Source organism: Dermacentor variabilis, chromosome 5 (assembly GCF_050947875.1).
Source record: "Dermacentor variabilis isolate Ectoservices chromosome 5, ASM5094787v1, whole genome shotgun sequence".
Lineage (NCBI taxonomy): Eukaryota > Metazoa > Arthropoda > Arachnida > Ixodida > Ixodidae > Dermacentor > Dermacentor variabilis.
In genome coordinates this window covers 123,466,207-123,483,660 of record NC_134572.1, presented here as the reverse complement: position 1 = coordinate 123,483,660, position 17,454 = coordinate 123,466,207, and the positions used below count along the sequence as shown (strand labels likewise).

Below are 17,454 nucleotides of genomic sequence, written 5' to 3'. Positions count from 1 at the left end.
ATCGTTGAACAAGATACTGAGCGCATGTGGCTGGCTGCGCAAGAATAGAAAACTTGATGAGTTTCATTGACCGGTTTCTGGCATTGACATGGCCAGAACTGGCTGCTTTGTCTAGTAGGACCACGCCGCACATCTCTAATACCCGCACTGTGGGCTTGTTTTACAGCAAAGTCGGGTAGCTCTACCCCCCATTACATTTGTCGTGTCCATGGGCAAAAATAACCTTTTTTGTGGGCCGATCCCGGAGGTAGTACAATCGTAGGCTAAAATTGAAGCGAGAAGTGCGCACGTCCTTTTGAATCACACATGCAGCGCACACCACATAGGTGGTTTCGATAGAGGAAAGCATAAAACACGCCTCGGGTCAACATGATGCATGATAAGGCGGTAGTTCATAGTGGGAAGCACAGAATGATAACGACATCCGCTAGTAACAGGGGGCGTGACGTTAATGACTATATGAAATATAAAGTGCAGGTTTACGACAACACAGTTCGTAACACAGAACCTGACGTTACACACACACACACACACACACACACACACACACACACACACACACACACACACACACACACACACACACACACACACACACACACACACACACACACACACACACACACACACACACACACACACACACACACACACACACACATGCACACGCGCACGCACACGCACACACACACACACACGCACACACACACACACACACACACGCATATATATATATATATATATATATGTATATATATATATATATATATATATATATATATATATATATATATATATATATATATATATATATATATATATATATATATATATATATTATTGCAATTTATGCTGTGACACTGCTATGGGACGGCCACGCATAGTGAGGACCCCTGAAGAGCAGCGTGCACCGGAGGAGCGGCGATAAGAACAGAGAAGACAATGTGAACGACGTCGTCGTGCTCGTGCCGCGGTTGAGAATGGTGTTCGGGACGCTAAGCGCAAGCGCCAAGCGCGGCAGGATCATGATGAATGTCGTGAAGGCCAGAACGTGGCCAAGCGACGAAGGTACAATGCAATCAATTGTTTCAAAGGGTCAAATTCTAAATTTAAGAAGAAAATTATCGACGCGGAATTTGGATTTAGTTGCTCTGTGTGTGATCGACTATGGTTCCAGGTTAAGCGCATTTCACTTTCTCTTGTCTACTCATTGTAGGTGCACGAAGCGGCGCAAACCAAGTCGCAGGTCGTTGAAACGTCTTTGGATAATAATTAGGTAAAGTGCATGTGAATTTCTCCCTGTGAATAATTTTAAGCCCCATCGCAATGGGTAATCGTTCTAGGAGTCGTTTACAGCTTCACTGTCCAACCACTTTCTGAGAGTGGATTGGAGCCCTAGATTTTTTAAAGCAATCGATATATCGAAGCTATAAAACAGTGATATATAAACAAGCAAATAAGTTCTGCAGAATTTTGTTAGGTTATCCTTTCATTCCTTATCCTTATCCTTATCCCTTCATTCTCGCCCTACTATCTACAAGTTCGTAATTTGTTTGTTAGATACAGCAACTGGCTTGGAAATGCGATCGGGTTGCTCTCTGTCCCTTAGAGCGAGAACATTTTTCTTTCTCTTCTGTGACTTTCCTTTCGAGGAACCCTTACGCGTTTCCGAAGGGAACTTGTGCTGCTTCAAAACCTGACGCCAACTTTCTCTTTCATGAAACTTCATCCATCCTGCAGATTTTCTAAGCATTATGCTGCGCAATAGCAGAGTCCTTAGATGAGAAATTACTTGTCAAATGACTCTGATAATATTTTCTGCTTTCAGCAAGCAATACTGGGGTGCAGAAGATGCAAAATAGCCCCATAGCTTCCTACTTTCCTTATACGGTACGCAATACCTACTGCGCCGCAGCTGTAGAAGTTTCCTTTTTAAGCTGCTTCAAAACAGCACGGAACACGCTTCCCCGGTAGTCTTTTCACCGTATACATGTTAAAGCCTGGAACTCGTGAAGCCGACAGCAGGCTATAATGTCGACGTGCAGACCGTTGCGGTGAGCTACCGCAAACCTCTGTTCATTGGTTTGTCGAGCGCGCCGCTCTTCTGATTGCGCGATTTTGTTACAGCATCGAGCTAACGCGCGTGTACTGTGGAAGTTCAGCATTCGTCTGTGCGCGCGGCGGTGTGGCCACACTTCCAGCAAGCGAAACTCGGCCAAGACCGACCAGTGCTATCCCACACAGTAAACGGCAGTTGCTCTATAGTTTGAAGGCGCTTTGCCCAAAGCGGAACCCCCCTGGTTACCACTTGTCAGGCACCGGTGGCGCCTATCTCATTGGCGTGCTTACCGCTTTGTGGCAGTGCAGCCTGCGGCCATTATGGCCAGCATGCGTGGAATGCATGAATCAGGCGCCGCATGTGTCGTTTTGACTGTGTCGCTGTGACTCTTTATCTGCGAAAAGCATGCGTCTGGGATGTCGGGTGACAAAAAGGGCGGAATTATTCCGATGCAGTGGTAAATTAAAAGGCGGCGGTAACAAGGGCGCGCAGTAACCTTCACATTGGTTTTCATATGTATTCCTGCATTCTTGGTGCTAAAGTGAGCAAATGTACGGAAAGAAACAAGGAGGGAAAGGAGGCGACACACTCGCCCAGGCAACCGCCGCACTGCTGCGGCTGTTGTCTCGGCCGCATGCATAGCAAAGTCAGGCACTTTCCGGACCTTTTGCTATGTCTCCCAAGACAATGTGTATAAATTGTCTTCAGTAATGAATGATTGATTGAATGAATGAATGAATGAATGAATGAATGAATGAATGAATGAATGAATGAATGAATGAATGAATTATATGCCATGAACATTATATGCCCTTAAGAAAGTTGACGCTTACCTAAGAAACAGACGCCATGACCACATAAAAAGAAAAAAAAAGACCGAGGACATCTAAGCACTTATGAGTTGTGAATGCGAAAGCATTTATGTTCAATTGAACGCTGCTGAGGGCTCCTTCGAGTTATGACCTCCTCGCGGGGAAGCAAGCGCGTATAGATGCTTGGCCGCTCGGCGCGTTTTGATTTGGCCTTATTGAGACGCAGTTAGAACGCAGACGAGAGATTGCGCGGCCAATGAACGAGAGGATAACACAGGCTTCCGAGAGCGAGGGTGACGTGGTGTCGCGGCGTCGCCCTCTCCCCTCACGCAACACACGGCGAACCAGCGGCGCAGCAGGTGTTCCCTTTCGCCCGCTCGGCTCCGTCGAGGCGCGCTAATGACGTGGCGTCGCAGCCAATCGCAATTTAGGTGTTTTTTTTTTCGCTTGTGTAGTCGATAGATGCCGGCTCTTTGCGTAATGGACCATTTCATGCTTTCGCATAGAAAGACCAGAAAGGTCAGGTTTTTAAGGATGAGACGTACCTCTCGCGAATACTAGAGGTGGTGGTTCTTCAAAGTTGAAAGTATTCACATCTGGTGTTTACAAGCAGGGTAGCGATAAATTCCCCCCCCCCCACCTCTGTCTACACTAGTGAAAGTGAATGTAGCTTTTTATAAAGAATACCTGACATCATCGTCAGCCTATTTTATGTCCACTGCAGGACAAAGGCTTTTCCCTTCGATCTTCTCAAATTACCCCTTTCCTGCGCCAATTGAATCCGAATACTTCCAGAGAATTCCCCCCCCCCCCCAGTCTTCTGCCGCTCTTGACTGGGCTTCCCTTCTCTTGGCACCCATTCTGGAAGTCTAATGGTCCACCGATCATCTAACGTACGCATTACATGACCTGCCCAGCTCCATTTTTCTTCTCTTATTGTCAATTAGAATATCGGCTATACCCGTTTGCTCCCTGATCTAAACCGCTCTTTTTCGGTCTCCAAACGTTATGCATAGCATTATTCGTTCCATCGTACTTTGCGCGGTCCTTAACTTGTTCTCAAGCTTCTTTTTCAGCCTCCAATTTTCTGCCCCATATGTCAGCACCGGTAAAATGCACTATTGTACACCTTTCTTTTCAGTGATAATGGGAAGCTTCCAGTCAGGAGCTGACAATGTCTGCCGTATGCGCTCTAACCAATTCTTATTCTTCTGTACATTTCCTTCTCATGATCAGGGTTCCCTGTGAGTAATTGACCTAGGTAAACGTACTTCTTCACTGGCTATAGAGGCTGACTGGCGATCCTGAACTCTTATTCCCTTGCCCCGCTATTCATCATTATCATTGTTTTCTGCATATTGATCTTCTACCACATTTACACTCTCTCTGTTAAGGTTCTCAATCATTAGTTGTAACTCGTCTCCAGTGTTGCTGAACAAGACAATGTCATTTGCAAACAGAAGGTTGCTGAGGTATTCGTCGTTGATTCTTACTCATAAGCCTTCCCAGTTGAACAGCTTGAGTACCTACATAATGGAAGAATTTCAACACATTTGCAGAAGCGCACGCTTATGCTATGCGCATTTATAAATAAAGCGTATTTGTTGCTTACACAGTGCAATTATGTAGTGAAATTGCGCCCTTTCTGATCCACATCAGGCTGCTTTTATAATGCAGGGGTTATAGGAGGCCACCGAACATTGTTTCTGTGAGAGGAGATTAATCAGAACTCACAGTACAGTCTTTTTCATTTATTTTATTCATTTACTCTTACGTACTGTATCCCATTTTGGGCTGTCAACAGGAGGGGCAATAGCATCATATTTCAGCTGCAGGCGAAAAATCGGTCAGAAGCAAAGAACGCATATTTTCCGGGAAAGCATTCCAACGTTAAATTGTTGAAGGAACAAAATAATGTTTGTGCATGTTATTTCTGGGTTGCAATGGTAAGATATTTAGGTTGTGAGAGCTGCGGTTATACGGGAATGTACAGAAAACCTAATGTATATATTTATCTACGTCGGTACAGCGTGGAGAGTTAATTAAGGTGTGAAGGAATTTTATGCTTTCGTTGTGGCGACTTGTTGCCACAGTGGTTCTTGTGACTAGTGATGTTAGAAGAATGTGACAAATCTCTATTGTAGCGGCGGTAGGGAAAACAGCCTTCTTTTGTACGGACTCAATCTTGTGAATACGGTTTTATGGAAAGGGTTCCAGACTATATATTCATGTTCATAGATTGGGCGGATTAATGTTTTGCATATTAACAGTTTAGTTTCTTGAGTGGCCACACGGAAGGTGAGTTGGAGATAGCAGATTTGTTAAAATGATTTATTGCATATTACGTCAATATGCTTGCTCCAAGATAAACTGTGAGTGAATAGAAGATCGAGATAAATAAATTCGGGTAATTTTACTAGAAAGGAGTTATAGAAAGAGTACGAAAAAAGTGAAGGAGTCAAACAACTAGTGAGTGTCATTGAAATGGTTTCGGTGAAGTTTATGCTCATCTCCCAAGTTTCACACCATGGGCAAAAGTGTGAGAAGGCATCATTAAGAACAACATGATCTTCAGGGTTTGATTGTTGTGTTCATAGGAGGTTGTGGCCAAGTACTGCACCAGGGTGGCCAATCCTGCTCTGGTGAGGGAGTGCGTTACCGGTTCTGGTCACCGGGATGAGGCCACACTCCAGGCCTCATCCGGGGTTCTCATCCCCGGTCTCATCAACCCCGGTCTCATCCATGACCGGGGTTGTTGGAGAAGTATGGGAGAGGCCTTTGCCCTGCAGTGGGCGTAACCAGGCTGATGATGATGATGATGATGATCTTCAGGGGAGTGTATATTGTGGTAGAGGAGGCAGTTATCAGCATAGCGACGTATGTTAGTAAACATATTTTGTCGCAAGTCATTAATCTAATGTAGAAAGAGAAGTGGGCCGTGAGCTGTGCCTTGCGGCATGCCAGAGGACACATTAGCAATAGAGGAGTCAGAAGCATTGTAATGTATATATTGGGAACAGTCGGAGAGAAAACTTGCAATTCCAGTCTACCAGTTTAGGATTACTGAGGACGATGCTGAGTTTAAATAGTAGTTTATGGTTAACAGCATGGTCGAACGCTTTTGAATAATCTGTGAAAATTGTGTCAGCATGTGTACCAAGGTCTAGTGCTTTAGCCATGTCGTGGGAAAATTCAACCAGCTGAGTTTTGGTGCTAACACCATGACGAAAACCATGCTGACAATTAGTATGTTCTTGCATTCCAGGTAATCCCTGATATGTTTGCAAATTCTATGTTAGAGTAGTTTGCAAGAATGAGAGGTTAGGGAAACCGGTCGGTAGTTGTTAACATCTGCTTATTACTAGATTTCTGCTAAGGTAGAATTTCAGCCCGTCGCCACGAAGAAGAAACAAACGCGCTTGCTAATGATCTGTTAAAGATAACTATGATAACGAATAGTCCATAGGGTCCAAAGACTAGTCCAAGGACTAGTCCAAAGTCCAAAGACCAGTCGTTATTGCCACTCCTACGTCTCTCGAGACCCTCTCGCGCGCAACCCTTGAGAACGAAAACAGAGCGCACTACAATGTACGCCGTTTTCGTTCTTTCTGGCCCTGCAAGAACGTGCCCAGTAGCAAACTGTCGTAACGCATAATCCGCACTGACAAAATGCCGGAGCAGCTATTGGCCAACGCTGGCGCACTTTCTCTCAGTAACGAAAAGTATTCGGCTCAGTTGGTCCTGCATGGGTCAAAACACAACAGCGTGACTTTCCGACGAGTGTACGTATAAATCTGGCAGCAGACAATGATAAGTGCTTCTGGCAAATTTACTATTCCCGACGCCAGAAGAAAGGGCTTAAGCGCGCTACGCAGAGCGCCGCAATTTTGAAACCGGGTGAGCCTCACGCCGCCGAGAACAATATCAAGATGGCGCCGGCGACAGCAGCTGGCCTGACGTCAACGACACAAGGACAAAAGAGCGGCGCGGCGAGGCAGTCGAGGCACAGACTCCCGCCGCTCCCGTTGAACGACGCGAAGATCATTATTCGGCCTAAGGGCGGGCTGAAGGTTAAGGAGCTGAAGACGTACCAAGCGGCACGCGCTATCGTGGAAGCGTGTGGCCGAAAATTCGGAGAGGACAAGTTCCTGGTGAGACTCCGGCCAGGTTCTAACATCATCATCGCAAGCGCCTCGGACGAGGAAGCAGCCGGGATGATCAGGAAGATCAACTGCCTCAACTTTGACCGGCAAAATTACGACGTGAACGCCTACGTGGCGCTACCTGAAGACATCAAAAGAGCCGTTATTCACGGGCTACCCCCGGGAATCGCGGCGGACCTACTCGAATCCAAGTTGCGCCTACGCACCCAAGGAGTGGAGATCTTGAGCGCCAGAATGCTGGGCAAGTCGGAGACTGCACTCGTCACTTTCGACGGCCCTTTCATCCCCAAATACGTCATTTTTGGGGCATGCGAGTACAAGACCCACCCCTACAGACCAACTAGACAAGTATGCTTTGTATGCGGCGAGCAAGGACACCGCTCGGACGTGTGCCCAAAGCCGGGAACGAGAATCTGCCGCCAGTGCGGAGCAACTAGCCCCCCAGAGGGGCACCAATGCCAACCGAAGTGCCTGGTATGCGGAGGAGCCCACCTAACCGGAACCAGGGACTGCCAGCGGCGCCTCAAGGACACCAAGGAGCTCCGCGGCCGCCAACAACCGCATCAGCAGCAGCAACAACGCCGAGGCCGAAGCCGCAGCCGCAGGCGCCGACCCAGATGGCTGAGCTCGGAGGGCGATCGAGCCAGCCGGAGCCGCTCGAGGAGCCGAGCCAGGAGCCAGTCGAGGAGCCAGTCGAGGAGCCAGGCGAGAGACCCAGCCAGGGACAGCTCCTTCCCACCACTGCAGCCTCCGCCCACGAGGGGGCAGCAGCAACACAAGGGACAACAACATATTAAAAAGACCCAAGATAACGCTAAGGTGAGCTGGGGACCACCCAAAACACCACCTCCGCACTCGGGGAAAGATAATAATAATGGAGAGGAACTTAAAAATCTTAGAAAGGAAAACGAAGCATATCGCAAACGCATAGAAGAGCTAGAAAGACGGTTGGAGGAGCTAATTAAAGCCCTGCAGGATCAAAGGACAGGTAGTCCCCCTAGACTGCAGACTCCACCACAACAACAACCACAGCAACCAGAATCTTTCGAAGACCAAATGAGAAAATTTATGACGTTTATACAAGAGAAAACAAATGCAATAGAACAGAAAATGGCAATAATGGATCAGGAGATCCGGAACCAACGCAAACAACAAATCTCACAACAAGCTAAAGACAAATTCAACCTAAGAAGACAGGGCCTCGAAAACTACAACGCGTCTAACACCGAGGACTAATCATGGCCAGATACGAAACAATAGAAATTTGGCAATGGAATTGCAGGGGCTATCGCAAAAAACAAGGGCAACTCCTACAGTACATAAACACACAACTCACACCACCAGATATCATAGCACTACAGGAGAAAGGGAAAACCACACCAACGCTAAAAGGCTACACGTGCTATGAAAAAGAACGCACAGCAATACTAATCAGTAAATCCCTTACCGCCATAGCACACGACAGCATAGCCGACACAGACATAGACCACGGTATTGTCGAACTCATTCCAAAAAAGAAAAGAAAAGACAGCAGTGTCTTTGTCATAAATCTCTATAGTCCTCCGAGTCAAAAAGAGGCCGACTTCCGCAAACTTTTTGCAGGAGCGAGCAAATTAGCCAAAACAAACGCCCTAGTGATTGTAGGAGATTTCAACGCCAAAGATCTGACCTGGGGTTACAAAAAACCAGACAAGAAAGGCATGCAAGTTAAGGAAGCAGCAGATATGTACGGCTGCACCCTCATAACAGACGACAGTACGCCAACCAGACTAGGTAACAGCGTAAGCTCCGACACATGCCCCGACCTGACATACATCCGGGGAACAGACAAGGCGGTATGGGAAAACCTGCTGGAGAATCTGGGCAGCGATCACTACATCCTAAAAACGCAATTGGCAACCGGAAGAATAAAACGCAAAATTGGCACCACCAAGGTGACAGATTGGAATGCCTTCAGGAAGGAATGCAAAACTATAGAGGGAAACATCGAGTCGCTAGAAGGCTGGGGAAACAAGCTCAGGGAGGTGCTCGACAAGTACACCAAAGAAATAGACAGAACAGAGGAAACACCTGAGGTGGACTCGCGACTACTCAAGCTATGGGAGGCAAGACGCGGGCTCACTAAAAGATGGAAAAAACAAAGGCTAAACAGGAAGCTCAAAAAGAAAATCGCAGAGATAACCAAGGAGGCGGAGGAGTATGCGGCTCAGCTGACTAGGCAAAACTGGCAACAGTTTAGCGAGTCCCTAAACGGAACGCTTAGCACGGCAAAAACATGGCACATACTCAAGGCGCTCCTGGACCCAACAAAAACAAAATCTGAAAACAATAAGGCCATACACCGCCTGGTACACCAATTCGAGGGACCGGACTCGGAACTGCTAGAGCAGGTCAGAGTCAAATGTTTCGGACATGACCACCCGGCGTCCTACACACAACAATACAAAGGGAAAGAAAACGAGCTGCTGGACAGGCCAATCACAAAAGAAGAGGTGTACGCGGCCATAAGAAGCGTAAAAAAGAATACAGCAGCGGGCGCGGACAAAATCAGAAATTCACTTATTCGAAACCTAGGGGACGAACAGGTGGAACAACTCACCTCCTTCCTCAACCAACACTGGGCTGCGGAAACGGTACCAGAGGAATGGAAACACGCCGAGATTGTAATGATTCCCAAACCAGGTAAAAAGCTACAGGTAACAAACTTACGACCAATCTCCCTGACATCGTGCTTAGGCAAATTATATGAGAGGATAGTAACAAAAAGACTACAACATTGCATGGAGGAAAACGAGCTATACCCCCATAGTATGTTCGGTTTCCGATCCAAGCTTTCGACACAGGATGTCCTTCTCCAAATTAAACATGAGGTTCTCAGCAACATACCATACAACGGAGAACACATTTTAATGGCGCTAGACATGAAAGGAGCTTTTGACAACGTAAGCCACGCGGCAATCCTGGAGGGCCTTAACAGCGTAGACTGCGGGAAGAAAGTACACGGATACGTCAAAGCTTTCCTCTCCAATAGAACAGCAACAATAGGTTTGGGAGAGATTCGATCACAAAAATTCCCCACACCAAACAAGGGGACACCCCAAGGTTCAGTAATTTCCCCGATACTCTTTAACATCGCTATGATTGGCCTAGGGCATAAACTAAGCAAAATCGAAGGCATAAAACACGCCATTTATGCAGATGACATCACTATCTGGGCCACTAAAGGCTCGCTGTGCCAAAAAGAAAGCTATCTGCAAGAAGCAGCCACTTGCGTGGAAGAATACGTCGGGGAAAGAGGCCTTGAGTGCTCCACGGAGAAATCCGAGCTTCTGAGAATTACACGGGGCAAGAAAAGCAAAGAAAGCCTTAACATATGGCTAAAGGGGCAGCCGATACCCGAAAGCCAACAAATCAGGATCCTTGGAATGTGGGTGCAATCCAACCAGCGCTGCACCCACACGCTGAAAACACTTAAGCAGTCAACAACCCAAATAACACGCATGATCACGCGGGTGTCACAAAAGAGATATGGGATGAAAGAAGGAGACACACTTAAGCTGGTTGGCAACCTGGTGGTCAGCAGGGTCGCATACTCACTCCCGTACTTCAACTGCACCAAACAGGAAATACAAGAAGCGGACACAATTTTACGCAAAGCGTACAAAACAGCACTTCACCTGCCGAACAATACATCGACAGAGAAACTAATGGCACTTGGTTTAAGCAACACCTTCGAAGAATTAAAAGAAGCCCAAAGTATCGCACAGCTCATGAGACTCCAGCAGACCAAAACGGGAAGGGAACTGCTAATAAGGCTAGGCTTCGCGGAATCAATCAAAGAAACCCAAAGAACGGAGGGGATTCCTGATGAATATCGGAAAACATACACTGTTAGCCCCCTACCCAAAAACATGGACCCAAACCTCCACACGGCGCGAAGGGACGCAAGGGCGAAATACGTCGAAAAGTACCTGGCCACAAAAAACACAACAGTATACACAGATGCTGCAGTATACGCCAAGCAAAGAGGCACAAACATAGTAAAGACAGCTGCGATAGTAATAAGCCAGGACTACAAAGAGATCAGCAGCGCGTCAATGAAGGACTGCTCGGTAACGGAAGCTGAGGAAATAGCCGTAGCTCTAGCGGCAGTGGAGGGCTACCGATCCGAAAGGTCTTTAACGATACTCACCGACTCGCAAGCTACGTGTCGGAATTACATGAACGGCAGAATAGGACGCAGAGCGCTTCACATCCTCCGCTCCTGCAGGGCTAACAACAACCTAAGGGCGGACAAGGCAGCTCGAGAGCACACAAACCGAGCGGCCACAAGCACCGACCCTGAGGAACCCATACCAGTCAACCCAAGCTACTCAGACATTTTGAATTACTATAAGGGGGTCCGAATCAAATACCCTCCACCCCACAACAGCCTAAATCAGCATGAAGCAACCTCTTGGAGGAGGCTGCAGACAGGAACATATCCAAACCTAAACACACTAAGCAAGATGTTTCCCACCCAGTATAGAGACATTTGCCCCTGGTGCGGCGCCAAGCCCACCTTATATCACATTACATGGGAATGCGTTCAGAATCAACAATTCCTTCAAATAAAAGACCCGAGTGCGGAGCAGTGGGAGAGGGTGCTCTCCAGCAGCGACCCGAAAGTCCAGCATGGACTAGTAAGGCACGCTCGCCGAGTAGCCACCCTCAGTGGTGCCCTGGAATAGGGACGTCGACCCTGCGCAGATGGGGAAGAAGACCGTGAAGACGGCCGACCGCATCTGCCACCGCTAATTTCTAACCAATTAGAGCAAATAAAGTTTTTCCTCCTCCTCTTCTCTGATGTTCGGTTCATGTCGTCCTGGAGAAGTAGCACACTGTTCTATTTTGAGGCACATTTCAATTTTCTTTTTGCCGTGCACGTACCGAAACAAAAGAATAAAACAAAATAAGAAGAGGAAAAGTTGCGCACGAAATCATTGACGTTGACTGTAAGTGTAAGTGAACAGGCGAACGCTTCCACAAAACTATTCACTCGATTAAAGGAATGATGCACTTGCAGGTTTGTATTTTTTTCGCAGCGAGTAGCGCTTGCAATCCGGTAGAAAGCGGAGCAGTCTAACCAGCACATCTCAAGCGGTCACTTGTCGGCGAGCGCTAGAGATCCCGCGTCTCGAAGAGCAATATCGCGTGCCCTTTGCATCGTGCGCATTCGTAGCGGCGTTGAAAGGCCCGACCAATGGGCGAACGAGCCGACGAAAGCCGTAGCCGCTCTGAAACAGCAAGTGAGGTTCGAAGAAGCGCGCTCACATCGCACGTCGAGCGTGATGGTGGCCCGCTCCTCGCCCACCGCGTTGGTGACCAGGCACAGGTATTTGCCGGCATCGTGCGCTTCCACCTTGCGGATCAACAGCGACCCTTCGGAGGGTTCGTGCCTCGAACTTCCCACGACGACGGGATGGTGCGGGCTGGTGTTGTCGGCCGTCGTCAGTCTCTCCCACCTGCACGCAGGCAAAGGAGAAAAAAAAAAAAAAACGTTCAGTGGCGATTTAGTGGAAAACGCGAGAGAAATGCGCTACGTCGGGCCTCTTTCAGGTCCCAGACAGATCCCTGATTTAAACCGCGTTCACCAAGTTGCAAAGAGTTGTTCAGCGGTTCCCCGACAAACGTCCTGCCTCTCCGAGGAGCGAAGGGCAGGACGTGGATCCACGTATATATATATATATATATATATATATATATATATATATATATATATATATATATATATATATATATATATATATATATATATATATATATATATATATATATATATATATATATGCTCTCCCATTCTTTCTCTACTACGCGGCTGGCTTCACATGCTTTACACGCATACACTTTTTTGCATTAAACGGAGAACTCCTTCAGTCATTGTTGCTCACGCTGCCGCATCGATGACGACATCGGTGTCCCATAGCAGTGCTCGAGAGTTACTAAACAGTGACGATTGTCTGGTGGTCGACCAAGTTGCCAAGCACTCTGCTTGTAACATGAAAAATGAGAGGCTCTTACAAGTTCACTTTCCACTCTTTCTCCCACTAGTGTAACAGGTGGCGCTATTATGATAGACGGCCCCTATGAACAGATGCGGAACTGAAATGAAGAATAATGTCATGTGTGCACTTAACCTCCGGATACGCGTATAGGTCACAAACATCCTTCACTACAGTTACGCCCCGACTGCTATCATTCACGATAACGGGTATTAATTATGCTTGCACTAAAGGTCAAGTGAACTCGTCAGCGTTAATCATTGAGCGTTAGACGTGATGCAAACCTGAAAATAAAAGAACGGCAAAACCGGGTTTTTTTTTGCTTGGAGGTTGACAAATTCTTGGCTTCTTTCATTCATTTGGCAAGCTGCCTGCTTTTACACCCCGGGCCTAAGGCGACGCCACCGAACTCCATAGCCTGCTTCACGGTGCCGAACTGCTGCAGTTAAGACCCTTCTCAGTTCCCTGGCGTCCCTACAGCCCCTGCTCCGCAATTCTCTCCCACTGTTCCTGTTTTATTTTCTATCCACGGCGTTTCGTTTACGCTGGCCGGAATTTCCAAAGGCCGCAGTAACCTACCCGGCGGGACAGTCGCCCCGCTAAGCGATTCACATTGCAAATTCGATAGCGTGCACCGTTAAAGCCCTCCCGCATTCTCTTTACTTTTTCCTCCGCGCAGCGTCTTACTTTCGGCAGCCGCTTCGTTGGGACGGATTCCCGAGTGCGATCCCGAAAACCTATTTCAAAGTCAATCGACCCAAACCGCAGTCAAGCCGAGCTGACAACGGCAGCTCCTCGGAGGACGCGCCGCTGGCCGAGGCTATTTTGTTCGGGGCTGAGACCGCGGCGCGAAAGTCGAGCCCTTTGTAGGGAAGATGGGGAACGTGTCGGCGCGTCCGTAGGCCGTATTGTGGTCTGCTGTGGTGTGCGCTGGGTGAGTGTGCTGAAGGATCAGGATCAGAAGGCATTCGCGCGAAGAGAACAGAACGAAACCGGAGGAGAAAGTAGAAGCAGGAAAAGTGCGCAGCGTGGCACGAGGATGAAAGGGCGATGCGGGGGGATCGTGCAGGAATGCGGAGCATAAGGTGTCGGCTTCTGCCGTCTCAAAGTACGCTGGATGCACTCTAGCTTGGAGTTTGGCATTCGGCATTGCGGTGACTGGAGCGTTGCCGCCAATGGCGCGTATTATTTCCCAACAGACGTAACGCCAGAAAACCGGCAATTAGATGTGCTAACACGACTTCCCCATGTTTGTTGCTAAGCTGCTCCGGTATATTCAAATACGAGAAAGAGCTGCCGCGTAAGATGCCGCAGTGTGGCCAATGCTCGCTGCTTGAAATGCTGCGATAGCTGACTTTGTGAAAAAAAAAATTACATCTCTTTTTCGTTCGACCAGACGCATTCGTTGTTCCACTGCAGGTGTGAGTGCACACGCATAATCGTATTCTAATGTTTCCTGTCTTTCTACGAGAACTACGTTTTTTTATTTTATTAGCTTCCGTACTACCTTTCAAAGCGTGCAACAGAGTGCATGGCATTGCTTGCGCTTACTTGATTAGGACATGAGAAGTAAAACAACGACTTCCAGTAGCCGTTTCTATATATATGTATTTTTTATATTATTATATACATGATATCTATACTTTTGTCCTTGTCCGCACGTCAAAACGAAAAAAAAATATATTGAAAAAGAAAAAAAAGCCGCCAGTACCTCCTTTTTTGTTGCCACATTCATTCCCAATGCTTACTTTGTTTCTTCTCTTCGTGTCTTCATAACCGGTCCTGTGCTGGGTACATTTTGCACGCCGTAGCATTCACGTAGTAGCATTCCCTTCATTTCGTAACAACAGTTGCTACCTTGTAACCAGCATTTATTGTGCGTGATTAAGAAATAAGGTTTCAGTTGTTAGCGTGTCGTGTGACTGTCTTGTCGTCTTTTGCCCTTCGTGTTCTCTGCCGCCGTTTGCATGACTTGACAAACCAACTTGTCAAACAGTACACGTTCAAGTGTGTTGAATATTTGAGCACGTTAGTCACGATACACTGAAATTCTTAAGCAGCTTCCATAAGGCCTCCACCTTGCGGCTGTTTGTTGCGTTCTTCATCTTCAGTTGCGACATAAAAATCCTTACATTTATTCTTCAGACTTGTCCGTGCTTTACCGGCACCTTAACTGATCCTCAGTTTATTTTCCATGGCGAGCTTGTCCTGATAGTAAGGACCTGTGGGTCCTTACTATCACACATTTGATGATAACCTGGAAGTTTACTACTACTACTACTACTACTACTACTACTACTACTACTACTACTACTACTACTACTACTAATAGTAACAATAATAGTAATAGTAATGATAATGGTAATGATGATCAGGAGCCTATTTTTACCCGGAACTTTGACGGAAGGTAAATCTGACGTCAGCCAATCAGTAGTACGACTGTGCCAACGCGTACGATCGCTGCTTGTGCCCGGACAGAAAGTCTTCTCCTAAGTCCCCGCACCGAGTATTGAGCATGCATTTAAACATAGTGTATAGAGCGAGGTCTCGAGCGTACGAGCGTGCTCCGTAGCTTCCACTCCGGCGCCAGATTATCGCGAAACGACATGCACGTGAAGTGCGCGCGGAAAGCAACGCGAGAGCGCCGGAGGGTTACATGGATATTGACCGGCGCGACGCGACATGTTATATATGCGCGCGGCGTCCCCCGAAAGGGCAGCCCAGCGGCCGCGATCCTTCGCCGCGAAGAGGACGCCGCGCGCGCGAGACGATGTGAAGAGGCTCTCTGTCTTCATCCATCAAGAGTCTGCGCTGGAGCAGCGCAGGCCTGCAGCAAAGCGGGGGAAGACTGGGAAAATACGCGAGACGACACCCCTTCCCCCGTTTCCTCCGGTCCTCCTTTCCTATCCCATCTTCCCTCGCCGAAAAGGCGTGTTTCGGCCCCCGCGAGGTCTTCTTTTCGACCAGCGGTCATTCTCTGCGGCTTGAGCCTGCAGCTGGCTTGCGACATCCACGTCGCTTCCTCCTTTTCTTTTTTTTATTTCTTCTCTTACGCCACACTACGTAGCGGTCTCGGTTTCTCGTTGGGTCTGGCTTCTTATCCTGTCGGTACGCGTGTGAGGCAGTCCGTTCTGTCTAGCCTTTTTGTTTCGGTATTTTGTATTCTTGCAACTGCCAGGAGAGGCGGTACTATCCTACCGTCATTTTTTTTTTGCTTCCTCTTTTGCTGGGGCCGCATGAAAACTTTTTTTTTTTTGCCCTTTCCTCACCAGCTCGGAATCTTAGGTACGGCGCATATGAGACGCCGCACGAGCGCCTTGCTTTCCGAGTCACGCATGCTCTCCGAAACCGCGGTGTCTCAGGAAAATGTCCGGACTTTGTCAGGAATTTTGTAATAACTGCCACACGAATAGAAACACGAACCCGAGGAATGAAAGACTATATTTTTTTGTATTTTGACAAACAGGCACAAGAGAAAAACAAATAGTTGGCATACTCCGTACGCGGATCGAGTCGCAAGAATGTGATGCTCATCAGATGTTTCGTTCCATGAATGCATTTTTATCACACGTCTTCTCCGTGCTTACCTCCTATAAAACAGGGCGTCAAGATGCTTCCGCAGTATACTGGATGCGAGAAAAAAACATCAGCGACAACAGCTATACACATCACAACCAGTGCGCATGGTTGTCTCGACAAGACTATGGACAGCAAACAAGTCCTCATGACCTCATGACACTACAGAAAGGTGGGAGTGCTCGCCCGCCAGGATTGTGAGCCGATAGTTGTTCATGTCGAGATCCCAAGGGCGTCGGCGTCATGGGCGTCATTGTCGTTGACATCGGGGGGAAAGCTAAACCATCTTGCTTACATTCTCTGACGCTGTCCACTGCTATAGAAATTTTCTGCAGCTCCCGTATAACATGGTGCAACATTACGGCAGTGCTGCTCCTTCACCACTTCACCGATAAAGGACGCGCGGTCACCTTTAAGTGGCGCCCAAGCCGCTGTGCCACAGTGAGCAGCCAGGACGCCGATGAAGCTGCTCGATCTGCTCACGAAGAAGATCCATGCCGCTGTCAAAAGCAGATGCCACAGAGAAACTTCGCGTGCTTTAGAATGGCGCCACACACTTTTTATAAGACACGCCGAATTTCCGGCATACAAGTGTCTGTCACCTTCGGCTTGGTTCCCCATCCGAACAATTCCGAACCGAGACAACAGTACTTTTTCGACACTGAGTTGGCGTAGCTTTCCCCAAGTTCTTTGATTTGAGTGTCGGAATGAACAACAATGCTACTTGTGACAACCGCGGCAGCAGGAAAACTGTCGAACATGTCCCGTGCCGGTGCCCTCGCTACAGCGCACACAGGTTGTCG

The 17,454-nt window shown here is 47.8% G+C and overlaps 1 protein-coding gene across 1 annotated transcript in view; it reads right to left on the bottom strand.

Annotated features, from left to right (window-relative positions):
• Positions 1-17,454, bottom strand: part of LOC142583637 (cell adhesion molecule Dscam1-like) — a 215,639-nt gene that overhangs the window by 154,005 nt on the left and 44,180 nt on the right. Inside the window, exons 6-7 of the mRNA XM_075694130.1 lie at positions 12,182-12,538; positions 7,648-7,775 (exon numbers count right to left, since the gene is read on the bottom strand). Coding sequence (XP_075550245.1) covers positions 7,648-7,775; positions 12,182-12,538 — 485 coding nt within the window. The remainder of the gene's footprint in view (positions 1-7,647; positions 7,776-12,181; positions 12,539-17,454) is intronic.